General features: G+C 38.2%; 1 protein-coding gene across 6 annotated transcripts; it reads left to right on the forward strand.

Annotated features, from left to right (window-relative positions):
• Window positions 1–919: 919 nt before the first annotated feature.
• tfap2a (transcription factor AP-2 alpha) lies at window positions 920–14,007 on the forward strand. 6 transcript variants are annotated; one of them, XM_021562643.2, is made up of 7 exons: window positions 920–1,071; window positions 5,292–5,726; window positions 6,865–6,916; window positions 8,232–8,457; window positions 9,068–9,186; window positions 11,624–11,765; window positions 12,584–14,007. In XM_021562643.2, exons 1-7 carry the CDS (start codon window positions 1,036–1,038, stop codon window positions 12,864–12,866), a joined length of 1,293 nt encoding a protein of 430 aa, XP_021418318.1. In that variant the 5' UTR covers window positions 920–1,035; the 3' UTR covers window positions 12,867–14,007. The 6 variants fall into 6 exon arrangements, with proteins under 6 accessions (XP_021418318.1, XP_021418322.1, XP_021418317.1 ...); XM_021562647.2 differs by having other exon boundaries at window positions 921–1,071; window positions 5,292–5,708; XM_021562642.2 differs by lacking the exon at window positions 920–1,071 and adding an exon at window positions 2,775–2,967.
• The last annotated feature ends 6,230 nt before the right edge of the window (window positions 14,008–20,237 follow it).

The following is a 20,237-nucleotide window of genomic DNA, read 5'->3' on the forward strand; positions in this document are numbered from 1 at the left end:
GTTGCCAAACACAACAGTCAAATGCAAGACAAAAACAAATATGTAGTCTAAAATATTTCAATATTTGCCCAATTGTGTGACTGTAACTCAACTGAGCTGTGTTTTCTCAGGAAAGGGCCTGTTGCTTAAAATAGGCTATATATCTAGACTATATAGCTTACATAGTACAGTTGAATTTGAAAGGGAATACTTATCGTTATGGTTTGTTTGTCATATTTATATCAACTAAATAATACATCATAATTCAAGCCAGATATATCTTTCCATTCTGAAATTGACAGTGCTGTGCAGCCATATTGTGGAGCGCCCCATAGGTAGAGTCGACATGTGTCCCGTTAGAATTAGAAAGAAAATACTTTCCGACCATCATTACCATTAACACCTCGGTGAGCGCACGTGTTGCTCTTTTTATTTTTTGGTGTGCCTGGTGAAGAGCTGAGCTCATTCATTTCTGGCCTGAGGCGTCTTCATAAGTATGTATTAGAAATAAACAGATGATAAATAAACCATGACCCCAATACACGTAAGGGAACCTGGTAGATTGTGTTTAAGTAATGATGTTACAGTTAACCTTCAGATTTTATCTTGACACGGTTTAATTTTTAATGTGAATAAATATTTTATAATCAACTGATATTGACATGATGTTGATATTCAATAATAAATAGATTTTTCATTTACTTTTGTATTTTACATATATAAATGGTATGCAAATCATATTGTTATATTGTTGTATTCACAACAGTTAGCCCATGTGCGAAAGTTTCGTCCACACACTTTCCAGCCATATGTTCATTCACAGTTGAACGCAGTAAGCCCCAAAAGCATATTCACAAAAGAGCATTACCTCAACTTCAGGTAGGTTAACACATCCGGTCTATTGCGCATGTGCCACCAGGTGGCCCAGAGGGTTTTTATGGCCAGGTGAGCTGATCTCGTTCACCACAAGTAAAAGCAAAAATTGGCTTATGGACGGAAGCCTCAATGAGATAACACGACGTGTGATCTACCATATCCAGGCAAATTGAAGAAACAATGATGTCAATAATGGGCAAAATGGGGGATTGGCAGGTATGTGCTGTTTATTTCAAGACAAAGAACGTGTAGGCTACTAACTAGCCTACAGGAGTGTAATATATGTCGAATAATATGGCCACAATTGGTAAATGCATTGCCATCAACTTTTCATTGTAGAATTAGTAGGCAAGCACTATATTTAGCCTAAATATTATACAGTTATTCAATAGTTTTAATTATTTTTACTTTGACAGTGTTATTTTTTCTCGCAAAAGTCGATAATGTTCCTATTTACGCCTGATTAACAATAGCGCATTGGCTCTCGTAATAACTTGGGGAAAGCAGGTTTAACTTGCATAGAAGGCTACATCACTTTATATATCATGCAATTTAAGACTATAGAAAACCGTTCCTTATATAGAAGCAAATAATAGCCTATAGAGTATCCTTTAGGATATAAAATGTATTGTTTTGCTATAGGCTAGTGTTTATTGAAATGTGAATAAAATCAATAAAACATCACAAATCATACATAGTATGCTCCAACTTATCATTATAGATGTTAATTCGTCTATGATATGATAAATGGCATCTCATACTAAAGTTATAGCTCGCCCGGAAGTTGTGGTTCTTGTCATCTAAAATGTCAAAACAAATCTCTCCGATGTAGGCCTATTACTTTGGAGGGGTATGTTGGCCTAATGCAATTGATTTTTAAAGAATCATTTCATGTCGATTGTAAAACAGAACTTTCTAACGCGGTGAAACTGGAGTCGGTGAAACAATCCAAGCCATGGTGAGATTGAGCCTTTTCGTTTCACTCTCCAAAAGCACACAACCTCTAATATCCACACAGCAGCATATAGAAACACATACAGACCCACACACCCCACGATTTATTTTTTAAGGCACCTTTACCCCGCTGATAGTTGTCATTGTGATCTAGATTCATGGGCCCTCTCATTAATAACAACCGGTTGTAAAGGTACCCCACCAAAAATGTAAATCTGAACTAGGAGAGGCCAACGCCTAGGAGTTGGCGACCTGGTTCTTGACCCGCCCAAATACTTCAGACCCTCATTCACATTAAACAAGCTATGTTGTTGTGTTAATTATTTACATTACAAAAACGGCGCTCTTACATGTCGTCAATGGAGCTGTATACCTACTTTAGATTGTTTCTTCTTTTGCATGACAGTGACAGAATAGCTTTTCATGGTCTCAACTCTCAATACGTCTAAAACAACAGTTTACGAAAATCAGTTTGGCAACAAAGTATGAAGAGAGCACTAGATAGAGTATTTGCGTGTGGCACGCTCTTCAGAGCAAGTTAACCATCCTAAAATGTAAGAACAGACAGATTGTACCATAGGCCAATATATGGTGTGAGATGATGGAACTTGTTTTTATGAAACTGTTACATAAACAGTTATTTTTATGAAACCACATTTCCTAAAACGAATATGCACGACAAAGGAAGCAAATGAATACATAACATGTATTATCCAATTATTTGTTTTATCATAGCCATCAAATGAACGTTCACACCCCCAGGTGCAGGGTGTGTTGTTGCCTTTTTGTCATAGAGAATGCTTATAAAATGTACGCTCAATTCCTGCTGTATATTCTCATTGAATGTGGGAGAAGTAAATACATGTGAAATCTCGCTCCAGTGTTACCTGTGTTGTCCATTGGTGTTGGGCAGATGGGAATCAAGCGGCTGTTGATATGCTAATGAGGGAATGCGAATGTTATTACAGTGGTGCGCGAGCCTTTTACTTTCACCATTAGAGGGAGATCTCAGAGCGCAGACAGCCAAGCTCAACTAAAATAGTTTCCGCTAGAGCACAATTCACTGTGTAAAACAAGGAAAGGCGCTCTCAATATCCACCACAACTCATGAAAATGCTTTGGAAATTAACTGATAATATAAAATATGAAGATTGCGAGGTAAGAGGCTCATATTTGATTTATTGCTGTTTTCATGTAATTAATGGGGTATACTGCTTTATTTTCATTTTGTCAATCTCTAATTGTTTTGACAGTTGTCTGGGAACATATTTAATTCATTGAAGGATATACAGATGCATATTGGTTTATTTCATATGTTAGATATTTTGCTATTTTGCTATGGAATAATGCAATTTTTAATTGTGTAGAAAAATACATTTTACACAGTTTCAATATTAACAGTGAAAATAAAGTAATAGCAATAATAATAATACATTTTCACATCAATAAATTAAAGTAATACATGGCAAACCCATAGGAAAACATGTATTTATTTATACCATTTTAAACGTAATTGTATAAAATAGGATTTCAAAACTCACTGCTGAAACATGCTAAATGTACATAGAAAGTAAGAGAGTGTACATAGGGAGACATACCCAAAATGCATGTGTTGACTGTATCATCGAAAAAGAAGTATGTTTAAAATAATGTGTTTAAATAATAGGATGCCTATCCCTTACATTCTTATAAAATAAATCGGTGCATTTCGATCCCTTAGTGGTGTGTGTGCACTGCACACGCTGTGTGATTGTTATTATAGAATAGAAAGTTTGGCAGTCATATCAGGGAGTTGTTTAGGAGTGGTGCAGCCAGTTGAACGTGTTTTAACCGCGTCTGGAGAATACGCATGCAAAGAGCAGGGAAGAAACGCTGGGCTGGATTTCGCCGCCCGTGCTTGAATTTGTGATTCTCTCATTCAAGTTTAGTTTACGGTTAGGCTAATAGACCTGTTTCTGTTTTTATCGAAATCAGTGTTAACTACCGTGTTTTCATAATGGTTACTCTTTTGCTGTTTTGTCAAAATGGTCGCGTGCAAATAGGTTAGAAGTGGAAAGTGGATGTCTTAAGCTTGCGTATCCGTATAATAACTTTTGAATATATTTGCTCGGAGTGAAAGTTAGCTCGGCTGGCGTAGTTTGAATTCAAATAACCGTGGATTAATTCATTCGAGAGACTGGGGAAGGGCCATGGAAAGCGAGGCGTCGGAAACTGAAGTGAAAAACAAAGGGACATGGCGAGCAGACAACCGCCCTCTGAACAGTAAAAATGTGCCAGCCGAGATGCCCTCAGCGTTTGCTGGATTTTCACACGAATCAGAGGTGCACATTGTTTCCGTCCATGGCTCTTCCTCTATCTCTGGTCCCCCCTTCATTCTGCCTTTCTTTCACTTGTGCTTGCCTTCGAACCTTTTAAAATGTTCCCCCCTCTCTCTGATTCGTCAGACGCAAGAGAATGTCCCTCTTTTTGTCTCCCTCTCTCTCTCCCCTCCTCACTCACTCCCTCTTTCTCTCCCCATCTCTGATTAGATAGATATACTGATTCCTCATTCAATGGACGTCATTTAGTGCAGACTCTGCCTTGAGTTGCTTCCTCGCTTCACGCTCGATTTCCGACCATTCTTCCCTTATTAAGAATTCGTGTAATATTAATAGTCATGAATATCTGCTATTAGGAGTCCAAGGAAAGAAGCAGCTCTTTGCTAATATGAGCTCAGTCGAGGGAACAGCACAGTGATAGAGACAGAAGACGGAACAGGGATACAGGAAACTTTAAACATAAATCCGCAAGACCAAACATTGCATTTTAGAATCGAATGAAGGGCAGTGGGAATTTAACCAAATTCTGATGGATTATCGTTCTTCGGTGGTGCTTATCTGAACATTGGGCTCCGTGATCTTTCAATAGTGTTGTTGCTGGCATTATTTTGTTTGCTCGTACATTTTCGTTGTGTTATATCAACGTTTTTCTTCTGAAAATTCTCTTTTGAATCGCTCGAAAATCTTCGCAGATGTTAGTGCACAGCTTTTCCGCGATGGTAAGTTGGACTCGGTGGCAAAGACAGTTATAGCCTACTTCGTGCAGCAATCAGACTCCGATTATTGCCTTTTTTAGTCAAATAGTTTTGCTGAACTATCATACAAAAAAAGAAAAAGAATGCAAGATTGCTCTCACATTTAATTTCAGTAGGCCTATCTAAATATTTCAACTGTAATCATTTTCCCCCTGAAAATGATCAAATAGGCCTACGAGTGTGTTATTAGCCTACAGTAATTATCACTGTTATTATTGTTAGCATTATTATTATTATTAGGCTATTATTGCTGCGTTCAACAGATAAATGCTGTTGATTTTATTTCAACCAACGACTTTGAATAGACATTCAATTATGGTAGGTGACAGTCCATAAAAGCCCCGGTGAAAACGGGTAAAATGGAGGGTTGGTGTATAGGTTTAATTTCTCCGATTCTTTTTTCCTGCAGGATCGTCACGACGGTACCAGCAATGGGACAGCCAGGCTACCTCAGCTGGGAGGCGTGGGCCAGTCTCCATATAGCGCCCCTCCACTCTCCCATACCCCAAACTCCGACTTCCAGCCACCGTACTTTCCTCCGCCCTACCAGCCAATCTACCCCCAGTCTCAGGACCCATACTCGCACGTCAACGACCCCTACTCCCTCAACTCCCTGCACGCTCAGCCGCAGCCACAACACCCTGGCTGGCCGGGCCAGAGGCAAAGTCAGGAGAGCAGTTTGCTGCACCAGCATCGTGGCTTGCCCCATCAGCTCTGTAGGGAGTACCGTAGAGAAGTGCTCCTGCCGTCGGGCCACGGAATCGATACGGGACTCTCAGATTCTATCCCAATCCATGGAATACCTCACTCTTTAGAAGATGTTCAGGTAATTCAGCATTATTTGGTAATTATATTATTATTACTATTACATTTTTACTATTACATTGTTGTCGTTATTATAATAATAATTGTTGTTGTTTTTATTTTTCTTATTATTATTTTGAAATTATTATTAGGCCTACACACGTAGCCTTCTATAGCCTAAGTGTTTGTTGCTGTAAATTGTCAGCTCTGTATGAAATGTCACGGCCTACATGTAATGACTCAGTGCATGGCATGCAATTTTATAAATGCAGAAATGTTCCAAGATTATGGCCATAACCATTGCATTGAATTGACAGAGACCTTTTTATGTAAATGTTCCAACAGACATTACATTTTACAAACGGCTCTCGAGTGAAACACTGTATAAAAGCCTATTTGCATGGATTATTCAGTCTATATTCTCGAGCTGTGTTTGCACTTTATTAGCCGTATTATTTTGTTGACCCCCTCCCTCCACTGAAAAGATGCATAGTGTTATAAACACTTGCCTTAAGCAAATAGATCAAAGCTGAAGCTCTGAGAACTATAATATGATCTGCAACCCCTCTCACAAAATGGATGGTATACCGCGCTTGTTGATTAATATTCCCTGTCATTTTTGGACATGATTCTGGATATCCTCCCTTCATCTTTAATTTAATTGTGCTCATTGAAAATACTCAAGTCCCGATATGAGCGGGAGGCTGAGAGCAATAATAAAATGTCCACTCGGGAGTTTTGCACATGCAGGCACACTATGAGCACCATGTTTTAGATTAAGTTCCATCGCTCTGCAGGTAATACGAATACATCAAATAAGTAAAGGCCTGTACAATGACGCGTTTTTTTCTAAAACAAATGCCTAGTCCCCAATTAGCGTGCACGACGTGTATTACCACCTTTATTCCGAATACAATTTGGATTCATAGTTATTCATAAGTATCCACTCTGCGGATGGAATGAGGTCACGATTATTGGGCGACAGAGCTTCATTATTTAAGTCTGATACGCACTGCCCAACAGCTATAGCCAATATCACCCTCATTGAAAATAATAACAGGCCCATCATATATTTGGATTGTGGGCTACATGCCAGTCTTTTGCAAACAGCATGACATGTAAAATTAATTTCATTGTATTCCATATTAAAGAGTGTATTTTGCATCTGTGTGTTGCAGCATGTTGAGGATCAAGGAATTCACATCCCAGATCAGACTGTAATTAAAAAAGGTAAGCAATTTCCTTCGAGATGCCATGTATGTTTCCACAAGCTGCACACCACACCTCTGCTCCGGAGCTTGTGCGGTAGTCACAGCGCCTCACTGAACCAAGTGGATTAATGCGCAGTGTTTCTTATTACGTGAGCTCGAGTGCATCAAACTAACTGCATGCACCTTTTCATCAATTAATGCCAATGTCAGCATTTCAGAGTAGGCATAGTCAGATGCGAATATGCCCTATATAGGCTATGCTGTTTAGGCTATTGGTTTTAATGTGTTGACGCATCTTTTCGCTATATATCGTAAATATAGGCCCGTTCGGGAGCAAATCTAAAATGGCAGTTGGTAATGCTCTATGTATTAAGTATCAGGATGATACCAGATCCTGCATCAAAGGTGGAAAAAAATATACGCTGCAAAAATAGGCAAGGTCTTTAAACCATTTATAGTCTCATTCCATCAGTGTTTGGCTTCGGTTGATTATGGAATAATGCGTTCAGTGTTGCATTATCATATATGGGCCTAGCATAATTGCGTGTGAATTCGATTGTTTACTCCTACAAGACCATTTCTGGCGTGCTAGGCCTACTTCATGGTCAGGTTGAACGTTACCCCTCTCGCCATGTGGAGTCTTTTGTCAGTTCAAATTAGATGCGCAGGGGATAAATCTTGAGAGATGCTCTTTCCGCATCAACATGATAATTGGCTCTTATATTAGTAATCTCAAGAGTTCGTTTAACTCCTATCGTCTCTATTAGCCTCCCCTGGGCTATTAATGTCACAAGTGATCTATCCAAAAGCGCTAGTCCCTTTGTCTCCGGTTACAGCACACAAAACGGTAACCCCTGCAAAGTGAAATCACACGCGCGACTGTATTTTTGGGGAGACCATGGATATTTGAAAAAAGGCTTCTCTTCGCGTGCTGTGTGTGTGTGTGTGTTTTAAGTATTGCAACATGTGTGCGCGCGCGTCTGCAAAAGCGTGCGATGTTTCAGAGCTCAAATTGCATAGATAGCCTACCCTAAACAAATATTGGGCCTATACGAGGCCTACAATATGGTACAACATTTTGCAATGGTTAGGCCTTTGTGCGTAGGCCTAATAACCAAAATAAGAAAACAATAAATAGGCCTATATTATCATTATTAATGTTTATTATTCGTGTTAATATTATTATTATTATTTGATTATTATTATCATACCCTATGCCAATTGTTTTAATTGTGTGTAGGCCTCTACACCCACACCGCGTTTAAAATGAATGTCATCTGATTAATGGTCTACATTGAATAAGATTCACAGAAATTGTTCTCCTTCTTCCTTAGGTCCAGTTTCTTTATCCAAGAACAACAACGTCTCCGCCATTCCGATAAATAAGGATGGTCTTTTTGGCGGTGTGGTAAACCCCAACGAGGTGTTCTGCTCTGTTCCGGGTCGCCTGTCTCTGCTCAGCTCCACATCAAAATACAAGGTCACGGTGGCGGAAGTGCAGAGACGCCTTTCGCCGCCTGAGTGCCTCAACGCGTCACTGCTGGGCGGGGTGCTGAGAAGGTGAGCCGGACTTTAATGTCGCTCCTCATTCTTTATCCCAGGTATAATTAAAATCGACCAAGCGTGATACCTCCTGCATTTAAAACAGCCTAAAAGGCAGACTGTTAAATTCCATATTAACTTTACACTCACAATGTAGCCCACAAATTAATGTAGGCCTTTTGGCCTTACCCTCAACCCTGTAGGACTAGGTTACGCACATCATATTTCGGCCTACACCAACAACAGTAAACTTCTTCAGTGTTTAGTCTATAGATTCCAACCTCGACACAAAGGCAGTATTTTGGGTACACACTGTGCATTCAAATAAAGTAGTTTCAGTGATTTGAAAATACATAGCCTATATTGACACACACATAGGCCTGTAGACACCGATAGTGTTATAGAAGTGTATGGAAGGAAGACGATGCTATTATGGCATTGTTGTTTTTTAAATCAAGATAGCTACCTAATCTTTGATTCAATAATATGATTAATAACATACTTATTCATTCAGACCTTTTTGGATCAGATAGTGTGTAACAATGATGGTACAAATGTTTTTTTTTTTAAACATGCCATTTTACAAATTAGCCTATTCATACAACCTATTTTTCTGTTCTTGTCACAGGGCCAAGTCTAAGAATGGCGGAAGGTCCCTCAGAGAGAAATTGGATAAAATCGGATTAAATCTACCTGCAGGTAGACGCAAAGCCGCAAACGTTACCCTGCTGACGTCACTAGTCGAAGGTAAGTTGCATTGTAAATGATCTGAGTTCCGGTTCCCGGGATAGCAGGTGCTTTGAACGGTTTTAGGGGGGACATTCGAAATCAGTATATGCGCTCATCCATGTAATTTGGACTGACTTTGCCTTGCAAACCAGTCATGCATGAAGGATATATGTGTGTTTTTGAGAGAGAGGATGATGGTAATAATTTTAAAAGGCTTTTCGCAACATTGGCCTGTGTATTTAGCCTTCGTGTGTGCAATCGTGAAAGTGGTCCTAGAATAGACTACTACAGTGTGAGGTGGGTTCGGTAAGCCTGACTGGCCTAGTTTGTACCAGATGAACTAGGCTCCTTGTTGAAGCAGGGTTATGGGCATTTGCTTATTTATTGTCTAGCGTGAGTTTGGAGCTGTTTCACCTCTGGCAGAGGTGGATCGATTGATTTATTAACCCTATAGTGGCTTGTTATCATGATCATTATTATAAGGCCTATATTAGGCTAGTAGTAGTAGTAGTAGTAGTAGTAGTCGTAGTAATAATCATAGTTATAGTAATAGTAGTAGTAATAGGAGTAATAGTAGTCGTAGTAATAATCATAGTTATAGTAATAGTAGTAGTAATAGTAGTCGTATTAATAATCATAGTTGTAGTAGTAGTAATCATTGTTATAGTAATAGTAGTAGTAGTTGCAGTAATAATCATAGTTATAGTTGTATTAGTAGTAGTAATAATCATAGTTATAGTAATAGTAGTAATAATCATAGTTATAGTAGTATTAGTAGTAATAATCATAGTTATAGTAACAGTAGCAATAGTAGTAATTAATCATAGTTATAGTAGTATTAGTAGTAGTAGTAATAATCATAGTTATAGTAATAGTAGTAATAGTAGTAATACTCATAGTTATAGTAATAGTAGTAAATGTAGTAATAATCATAGTAATAGTAGTAATAGTAGTAATAATCATAGTTATAGTAATAGTAGTAATAATCATAGTTATAGTAATAGTAGTAATAATCATAGTTATAGTAATAGTAGTAAAAGTAGTAATAATCATAGTTATAGTAATACTAGTAGTAGTAGTAATAATCATAGTTATAGTAATAGTAGTAATAATCATAGTAATAGTAGTAATAGTAGTAATAATCATAGTTATAGTAATAGTAGTAATAATCATAGTTATAGTAATACTAGTAGTAGTAGGACCACTAGCCAACAGCTACAGCTACTGTTATTAGACTTCTATTATTCACACATGCAGGGACACTTTCTGTTTCTCTGTGATTGAAGTGGAAGTGACCTATGGAAGATCTATATGTTGTGAGACTATTAAATAATAAATTAGGTAATTGTGGCACACTATGAGGATGCCATTGCTATTGAATAAATCCATTTTGCTTGCAAAGTTGAACCTTATTATTCAGTGCGGTGGTATTTGGTGAGCTGTGGATTTTAAAGGTGAAAGCCTGGGACGGTTCATTGGTTCCTGTTAATCATTACAGCCGTGGAGCGAATGCAATATTCATTGTACTTCATTGAAATTGGGTGCTGTATGGTAATGAGGTGGAAGAAATATATGATTCTTTGCGATAAAGTGTGTGTGTGTGTGGGGGGGGGGGGGGGGGGGGGGGGTATGAAGACACTCGGTTATTTAGTGAAGAGACACTGCGTTTTTCTGAAGTGCTGTTATTGTTTATGATCCGCTCCATTTTATGGAAACGAGTTTACTGGACTTGAGCTTTGATGCTAATTGGCGCATGCGTTCTTCCGGAGTTGAGGCTTATGGCAGGAAGCCCCGCAGTAAAAACCCAACTGTTTCAGGAAATTAAAACCAAAGACTTGAAAAAATCTACAAAAAAAGGCAGACCTCAATGGAGTGAACCTATAATTCTCATGGCTAAAGTTTGTAGGAGCGAGATTTGCATATAGCCTTTTAAAATTGCTTTCGTTGTATGATCTGCTGGTCGTTCAATAATGTTTAGGAATGGCTAAGCAATGACATGGTGATATGCATGACGCTACTTATGGCATTTTATATTGCTTCCCTGATATTTAACTCTTCTCACGGAATGGGGGCCTGACTCTTATTGATAACAGGTAGCCTAGCGGTTATGGGCGTTGGGCCAGTAACCGAAAGGTTGCTGGTTCGAATTCCCGGGCAGACAAGGTGAAAAATATGTAGATGTTCTCTTGAGCAAGGCACTTAACCCAAATGTCTCTCTGCGTAACAGCGTCTGCTAAATGACAACAACAAAAATAAAATAATCCATCATGTGATGGAAGGTACAAGTGCTAGCCTATAGCCTACTGATTTAGAATTTGATGCAAAGACAAGGCCTTCTCTTTGGCAGAGGACGTTCATTAGATGAATCATGTGTTAAATGGAAGTGTTAATTGGTCTATATTTAATGTCCAATTTAGAGCAATATAGTATACTCAATCCATTCTTTCCTTCTCAGGCGAAGCCGTGCATCTTGCCAGAGATTTTGGTTACGTATGCGAGACTGAGTTTCCAGCCAAGGCAGTAGCTGAATATACAAACCGTCAGCATTCCGACCCAAACGAACAAGTCCAGAGGAAAAACATGTTATTGGCAACGAAGTAAGTGTTATATTATCACATTTCATATGTAAAAAAAAAATGTGATTCTCGTGTTTACATTGACAGTGTTTGAAACACAAATGGATGGTCGTGGTCAATTCTATAAATTCGTTTTTTATATTTTTTTGTAGGCTTTTTGATGCATTTTTAAAGTGTTGATTTATGGACTCGTTATTTGTGTTACATTGCAGTAGGCTATTGAATGGATGTGGCATTAAAACTGACAAAAAAATTATTGGATACAAATTAATCGACAAATGTCCAATTATTTGTCCTTCTAATAAGCCAAATAGGTCATCAAGTGATGTTATGCACACGACAAAATGCCACAATGAACAAACACTTCTTGAATTCGACACTTTCAACTAATATTAGATGTACTGAATTTGATATCCATGCTCTGTATTCGATTCATGCCAAGCATTTTGGCGTTGCGTAAGCATTGAATAAAACACGTGCACGAATAGCCTATCGGAGACTATCCAATATGGAGTTTACTGTAATTGGTTGATTGAACAGGCCTCAGATTCATCCATATGCAACCATTTTGTTTGCTGTGATTGGGATTACATTGAAACATAGTTGGTTTTACTCCAACGTCAACCTTTCCCCACTGCATTTTAACATTTAGACATAGTACGACACTATACTTATACGTCCCTTTGAGCAAATATGCGATAGGCCACATTCTAATGTTGTGGTACTAACTACATAAAATTAATAGGATCTTTGAACATGTCTTGTATAGGCCTACACGTCATATTAGGGGCAGACTGTTTATGATTGTAATTAACATATATATTGTCTCCCCATTTTAGGCAAATCTGCAAAGAATTCACAGACCTGCTTTCCCAGGACCGTACGCCCTTGGGGAATTCTCGACCACAACCTATTCTTGAGCCAGGGATTCAGAGTTGCTTGACCCATTTCAGTCTCATTTCTCACGGATTCGGGACCCCGGCCATGTGCGCGGCCCTCACCGCTCTCCAGAACTATCTGACCGAGGCGATTAAAGCCATGGACAAAATGTACCTGAACAACAACAGTCACTCAGACAGCGGCACTAAAGGCGGAGACAAAGACGAGAAGCACAGAAAGTGATTCCCACCTGAAAGCCCAATATAAATATTATAAATACATATAAATACTATTGATCAAGTTAACGTGCCACTTCCTGATCTCGCGATGATTTTACATGTTTGTTTTTAATACCATTCAACTTTGGATTCACGGGAAGTGATGCGCAAGATCCCCACAATAATTAAAAAGAAAAAAATGCTGAAAGGCGCAAAGAACAGATCCAGAGAGGGAAAGATCTCTGCCACATCTATGACTTTTTATGTACTCCCTCTTTTTATGAGCTGCAACGGACTGAAATCGAGCGACCCTTATATCTCTCAATTTACGATTGTAGCCATGTGACAAAAAGAAGCGAAAAGAGGATGAATTATTATCAGTATTGTGAATAATAAACTTGAAAAAAATCCACAGAGTTCCATGTCATGACTTCAGTTGTAGACTCTCACTCCAAGCGACCAACTTGAACTTTGAATTTCAACACGATTCACGGTTATATAAGGGAATCTGTGTTCATGTATGTATATATTTATTTATGTGTAATTTAATGGGAATTGTAAATATGGTGCGTCTGTTGAAACTTCTTTTTTATTTATCTGGTGCCTCCTGTTTTAGTGGGTTTAAATATTCGGTTAGTTCTTCATGTGGTTTTATGGTTATTAGAAAACAGAAGTTTGGGGTATTTTTTCTCTGGGATATTTCAATTCAGCCCTCTTGTAGCATGTTGAGGCGACATTGAAGCAAGTAAACAAATTTATTAGAAATAAACCTCCATTTCTCTCTAGCTATATCATCCTTATTCCATTCAGTTTTTTAATTGAAAAGTGCATAATCGAGACCCCGAAGAGAACTGTTTTGTGTTTCTACTTTCTTGTTTTTATACAAGCTTTTATGTGTTGTGCCAATCAGAATACGTTTCACTTGTTCTTCCCTTGAAGCACCATAAAAGCAATAAATGGATATTGTCTTTTGATTATTTTTTTTATGTTCGAAGTAATTCTAAGCATTTGGGACCATCTGATATCTTGTATGTCCAATGTCCAAATTGGAGGCGGTTTTAGCTGTATTGTATAGACTTGTGCTGGCAATAGTTCCCATGCCTGTCAATGTATTATAGTCCTTTGTTGCCCAGAAAAAAATAAACATTTGATACGCTTCATGTTGATTTTTATTCATATATTTTCATTTTTTATTCAGTGGTTGAGACGCCCGGGTGTATTTTCGTTCTTGGCCATTTTTTCTATTCAGCACGGTTACAGTAATTGAGTTTAACTCTCCCCTGACGAGTGTTCCTTGCAATAAGCAGCTGAACCCATTGTTTCCCTCAAGTATAATAAAACAACTTATACTTTCAACTCATAGTTCAGAGCACAGGATCATTCAAAACCGGAGCCGAGCTTTTTTACCATGCCAAATGACACAGAAAACAATGAATTCTTTGGTGTTTGAAGTGTGTGTGTGAAGCGCCAGCCCTCAAGCAAAACCGTTCTTTAAAATCAGTGAGATCTATATGGCTGTGTTGAAGGTTATTACATTTGCCTTTCCCTACCACTCTATTGTTTTCTTTATTTCGTTTTTGTTAAAGCTTTTTTAAGACATGCATCAAATATTTGTTATTACTAGCCTGTCTGTAATTATTGGTGTTGTTTGACAGTATTCAGTTGGAATAAAATGTGGGAAACCTATTTCAACTGCATTCAGTTAAATGATATGACAAATACGTTTACCTGTGGATATCTCTTATATTTGCTCACATCTCTACCCATATTCTTCGTTGTAGTCATGTCGATGCAAATGATCATGTATGCTTCTAACACACCTGCTGTAGCCTTGTTTTGCGTGCCTAAAGCCACGGGGACGATGCATTACATAAGCGAATTCAAATGGAGTTTTGATTGTGTATTGATGGCATGCACCTCGAAATCAATCTCTACTGAAGCATGGTGGAGTGGAGTCGGTGGATGTATATGCATATCCTGTGTCTGTGCTCTGTTCTATTTTCCACTCTCTGGTTCTAGTCGAGAGCGTTGTGGCATGGGGATGTTGTGACATCGAGATAGATTTAGGCCTACTGAGCAACTTTTCTTCACCCCCCCTTTTCTTTTACATTTTTCCAAAATAGCGGTTATTTATTATCTGCATACTTTAAGCCCAGACGGTCTGTTTTATTCCGAAGCAGTTGTTTTCAAATAAGGTGAATGAAGCCTAACTGTACATGTCCTTGGCATAATTGCGGTGCAGTGCTGTAGCAGGTGAAGCGAGCCATTGTCTGTCAGGGCTGTTTTTGTTGGCTGCATCTCAGATTGTGTGTGGGATCCTAACCCCAGGCACAATAGCTCACTCATAAAGAGGAATACCCGGCTGCTCCTTCCATTAAAAAAAAGCATAAATAGTCACTTTAAAGGAAACAATCGTATTAAATAGCATTCAGTGGTATTAGGAAGCCCCTCACGTGTGTCATTAATGCTAATGTTATTTAATAAATGTATCGGGGGTAAATGAAAGCGTTTTTTGAGAGCGAGACGAAAGCATTATACATGTCTATCACAATGGCAGCTATCGAAAGCACGTGAAGGCTATAGGCCTATCAAGGAACGAACATGCAATGCCATTGCCCCATTTCTGAAGAGAAAAAAACAAATTTTCTTTGGTTTGTTTACTTTGATACAAACCTGTAATTTACATAGGCTACTGTTTTATACGACATTTTTAATTTGGCGATAATTTGATCTTAAACAGGTAGAACTAGTTTTACATAATGCCTTACAGCTAAAGTAATTTGCAATAACGAAGAGGCCTGAAATTTGAAGAGCCAGTCAGCAATACCCAACTGAATTTGGCTAATTCAATCCGTAACCCCTGGTTTCAGCTACATCAATTACACTTGATTCCACTATAATAATTAATACGTGCGTCTGTTGTGTACTGTTCCCCGAGTTGTTATTAAATAGCCTATTCTTAAATGTTAGGCTACAATTTACTTTTTTGAAAATCTGATCTTCCCATGCATCAGCATACCCTTGATTGCATACACACGAATATGCAGAGATGCATGCGCTCAGGCACGCATAGCCTACACTCCACACGCATCATTCATTATCTGATCGTAGTCCGAAACTATTTTGATGAGATGTTGTTGGGAGCTTTGGTTGGTGAGCTGATTTCACTACACCACGATCCGTTCTTCAAAATAGACCAGACCAAACTCACAACATCCAACATTTTTAATGGCAATACAATACTTTGAACCGGCAGATTTGGCAATAGACTAAATACTGTTACTAGTGGCTATATATAGCGTTGGTTTGATGTGCAGTGCTGGGTCAATTCCATTTCGATACCAGTCAATGCATGAAATAACAGAAATGTAATTAATTGAGTGTGAATGGCCCCAAATACAACGTCAAGGGTTAACAAAAATGAAAATGATGAAATAGACTAACACAGACCTAAAATAATAGAAATTGCATTTAATGCCATTGCATCAGAATGGCTAGCTAACTAAAAAAATGTTTTTTAAATTAGTCACGTGCAACTATAGCTTTGATCCATGCAGTTTCCATAAAGATGGAATACTAGATACGTTTTTGTCATGTGCTGTGTACACAAGTAACCTTATAATATTGACCTCGGGACTGAAAACCGGTTGTGTCAAGCATGCATACAGTGTAACCTTTCATCTGCAACATGCAAACGATGTATAGGCTATTTGGAGAGTATACCATGTAAATCTTTATTTTATTTTGTATTCAAGCTACTTTTAGTTCCTGCATGGACACATCTGTTTACCAAATTGCTAATTTCTTTATATCTTATTATTGACGAATTGAAAACTGCAGGACATTCTACAAGTAGAGAAATATGTGTTCTATGCATATAGGGTTCACTCAAATGACAATTGAAACGCGGACTGGTGAAATCGAATTATGTGACTCTATAAGTTTGCAATGAAGCGCAAAATAGCTAATTGTCGTCAAGTCTGACATCAACCCTCATTTCGGTCTCGACACCCTTCCACTGACCTCCCCCCACTGTGCGAGCCGGGGCTCAAAAGCCACGAAAGGTCAACGACTCCACCAAATCGTTCTTGATTACTTGGGACATCAGGTAATCGATTAGAAAACATTAACTGAATAAACAAAAGGACTCACAAGTAAGCTGAGAAGTCGATAATTCCAACGCGATATGGGTCATTCCAAAATAATGCTAGGTGTTGGATGAGTCTTGGGGTGACAACTTTGGAACCACATACACCCACATAACATCTGAAGTATATATATATATATAGGCCTAGGCTATATGTGCACAGGCTACCACTGATTTCTTCTTTAATGTGAAGGGAAAAAATCTCACCCAGAATTAGATTATCCAATTAATTTATGTACACAAAATTGTCAGAGATTACATCAATTTAACATCAAAAGACAATATTTCGACTAGATGGCCTTATCTTGGCTTATAAACATTCATGTTGTTTTCAGACCAATAATGGCCTAATAAGCCTACATGATATTGATTACGTTTTGTTAAGTTTAAAATAATATCATGTTTATATGGTGTCATCTGGGCATGTATTTACTTTGTATCTTAAAAAATGTTAGTGGTGTGATGACTGCTCATGCTCATCACAATTCATAGGCTGCAAGGTTCCATCACCTGTCAAAAGCGGAGGTCGACTCATTTCATGGGTTTGTGTCTCCCAAATATACAAAAAGAGGGGATTAAAAATGTTGTTAATGTTTCCCCTGTCGGTTTATATAGTTTATATTCTAGTTTTCAGTCTCTCTGTCTCTCTCTCTCCCCGCATTCTCTGAAGGCAGCCGGGGGGAGTGTCGCCCCGGGCCAAACATATGCTTCTTTCCATTGCACTAATCCAAATTCAGCGTGGAGGAATAATTGCTCGAGTGGCCATGGCTTCGCGGGGCTTTGTCCCTCGCTGGCTCCCGTCAGCCCGGCACACGCCATTTCAATCAAACGCCTTTTGAGGGCTGTCTCTTTTCTATCAAACCTTAGACCTCGAAAATGATGCGAACATTTAACCAAACGGCTTCACGCTCCATAAACAACACCCCCAAAAGACTATTCATTTGTTGATTAATTTATTAATCTATCAATTTATTTATTTATTGGTCTCATGCAGTCTGTTCCCCTTTAGTTATTGTGTCATTATGTTGGTCATTCGATCACATGACGTTCGTCACAGATTTTTGGGGACCCGTAGAACGACTTGTCTGTGTAGGTCACCTAGTTGGTGAACTTGGTCAAAGTGAGGAGTGGTAGGCCTATCTATTTTATTGCGCATCTTAATTATGCATTATACATATAGAAACCTAGCCCACAATGTATATTTATTTGGTCAATGAAAATTTTGAATTTTATCACACTCAATGAAATTAGATAACACACACGAAATTCCATCAATTTGCCTCATAAAGTTCTGGCTTCAGGAGCATCAGCTATTGGGTTATAAGTAAATATTAACATAACATTAGAAAAAGCTACGAATGATTTGTATTGAGAAACAGTTTTTTACCCAAACGAACAGTTGCACCAAGACTTGGTGTGTGCAATCTGAAGATATACAACTTTTTAAAAGGACCAAAGCCTTAAGCGATGCTGACCCCATAACATGCTTTGGGGTTCTCGTTGGCTTATACCATGGTAACACGTCCTATATGTCCAAAACAAGTGGAAATCTTTCTCATGCTCAAAACTGCTTGCTAAAATGATACCATATGATCGAAGTTGGTGTTATTGGTGTAATAATATTAATAACAATAATATCAGGCAAAATTACCTAATAATAATAGAATAATGTTTACATGTGTTATATTCTTTTCATACCAAAAAACGTATATGCCTATATCTAAATCAAAGTAATAGCCTATTGGTGTATTTTTTATGGAGTGAAAAAATTATCAAATTTCATTGCGAAGCAAACTTATTTTAGACTATAATATTACCATAGTGACATTACTACGAAAGTATATAAATACACAAATAACTATTAATGCTTTATAACTATTACACCTGGTTTGTTGATCATATTGACAATTTACAGCAGCAACCTCCGCCTACATCTATTAATTGAGATACATGAATTCACAAGATAACGAGGTTATTCGATAAGCACTCTCTATTGCCTATTTTTCTGTGATGAATTTATGACATAGCCTTCAATGTGAACGAGTCCAGCAAATTCGAAAAGATAATGACAAAATGCATCATATGTTTTGTTACAGTTTAAAGGCTCCCTGTACTGGGTCTTCAACGAAGCTGCCCTTTTTTGAAGCTCACAGCCCCCAGCCTTATTTTCTGTGAATCAACGATGAAAAATTACTTGAGTAAAATGGACCATTTGCTAGAAAATCGCATATTTTCACGGATAAGGAATGGAATAAGAGAGAGAGTGGAAGAGAGGGGAGAGACGCTGATGTCTGACTGAATTAATAGACATGATTATTTCACACCAAAGAAGAACACTATTTCATCTAAGCTGCTATCGGTTCCATCACAAAGGGTCACCGCGCAGCTGTGGCGAACCCAGCGTTATTATGAAGTTTGATGATAGGATCCCGTTTGCTATCCTAGTACCTTGCTCGAGGCAAGCAATAGCTCGAGGCAACGCCAGTGCCGCCCGGTGATAAAGGACTTACTCTGTGCGCAAAGAAAGAGAGCAGCTTTCACTTGAGACTAATCAACTCGCAGGCTTGGCCTATACTGCTTTTCGGTTTTTCCCCCCTCTATCCTTTTTTCATAATACAGCTAACTTTTAGCTTATTGCACATTTCCTGGATATTTCCTTATTTATCCTGCTAAAGAAAGGAGTGGATTTGAGGGATATAGAAATGATGTAAGGGTGCATTTGCTCACAAACCGTTAGAATCCACAACAATTGTTTTAAAATACATTTATTTAGAAATACAATAATGAAATAGTGCAGTTGTTAAGCAAGTTACAAGACACACGAAGACTTGATGGAAGGAACGGAACCATTCTGTCTACAGCTCATTTGAGCATCTGCCTTTAAGGTTGATAGTTTAAACTTTATCCAGTAAGGTAGGCCTATATCACGTTTACAAAGTAATTTCCACTCTAAATGCCAATAAGAAGTGTATATTGATGCATTGCACTGATGTTTTCCCCAATTGTCTTTTTCCACTTTTCCAATGTCTTTTATTTCCTGCTGTTTGGAACATTTTTATAAATGTTTGTGTGTCTGTGTTGAGCCAAAGATGAATTCCCACTTTAATCTGAATGGACACTAAAGCTGTGAATTGCAATGCACTGACACTCCAAATGTCTCTCTACCTGAGCTGTCTGAAGCAGTGGACTCTAAGCCCCAGGTGTTGCAGTGTGTGTGTGTGTGTGTGTGTGTGTGTGTGTGTGTGTGTG

Source organism: Oncorhynchus mykiss, chromosome 15 (genome assembly GCF_013265735.2).
Source record: "Oncorhynchus mykiss isolate Arlee chromosome 15, USDA_OmykA_1.1, whole genome shotgun sequence".
Classification (NCBI taxonomy): Eukaryota; Metazoa; Chordata; class Actinopteri; order Salmoniformes; family Salmonidae; genus Oncorhynchus; species Oncorhynchus mykiss.

Bases quoted from the DNA above. Each gene is read 5' to 3' on its own strand.
- tfap2a (XM_021562642.2), top strand. From the start codon at position 2,917: ATGAAAATGCTTTGGAAATTAACTGATAATATAAAATATGAAGATTGC. The intron at 8,458-9,067 runs GTGAGCCGGACT...TTCTTGTCACAG, and splicing joins CTGGGCGGGGTGCTGAGAAG to GGCCAAGTCTAAGAATGGCG. The intron at 11,766-12,583 runs GTAAGTGTTATA...TCCCCATTTTAG, and splicing joins AACATGTTATTGGCAACGAA to GCAAATCTGCAAAGAATTCA.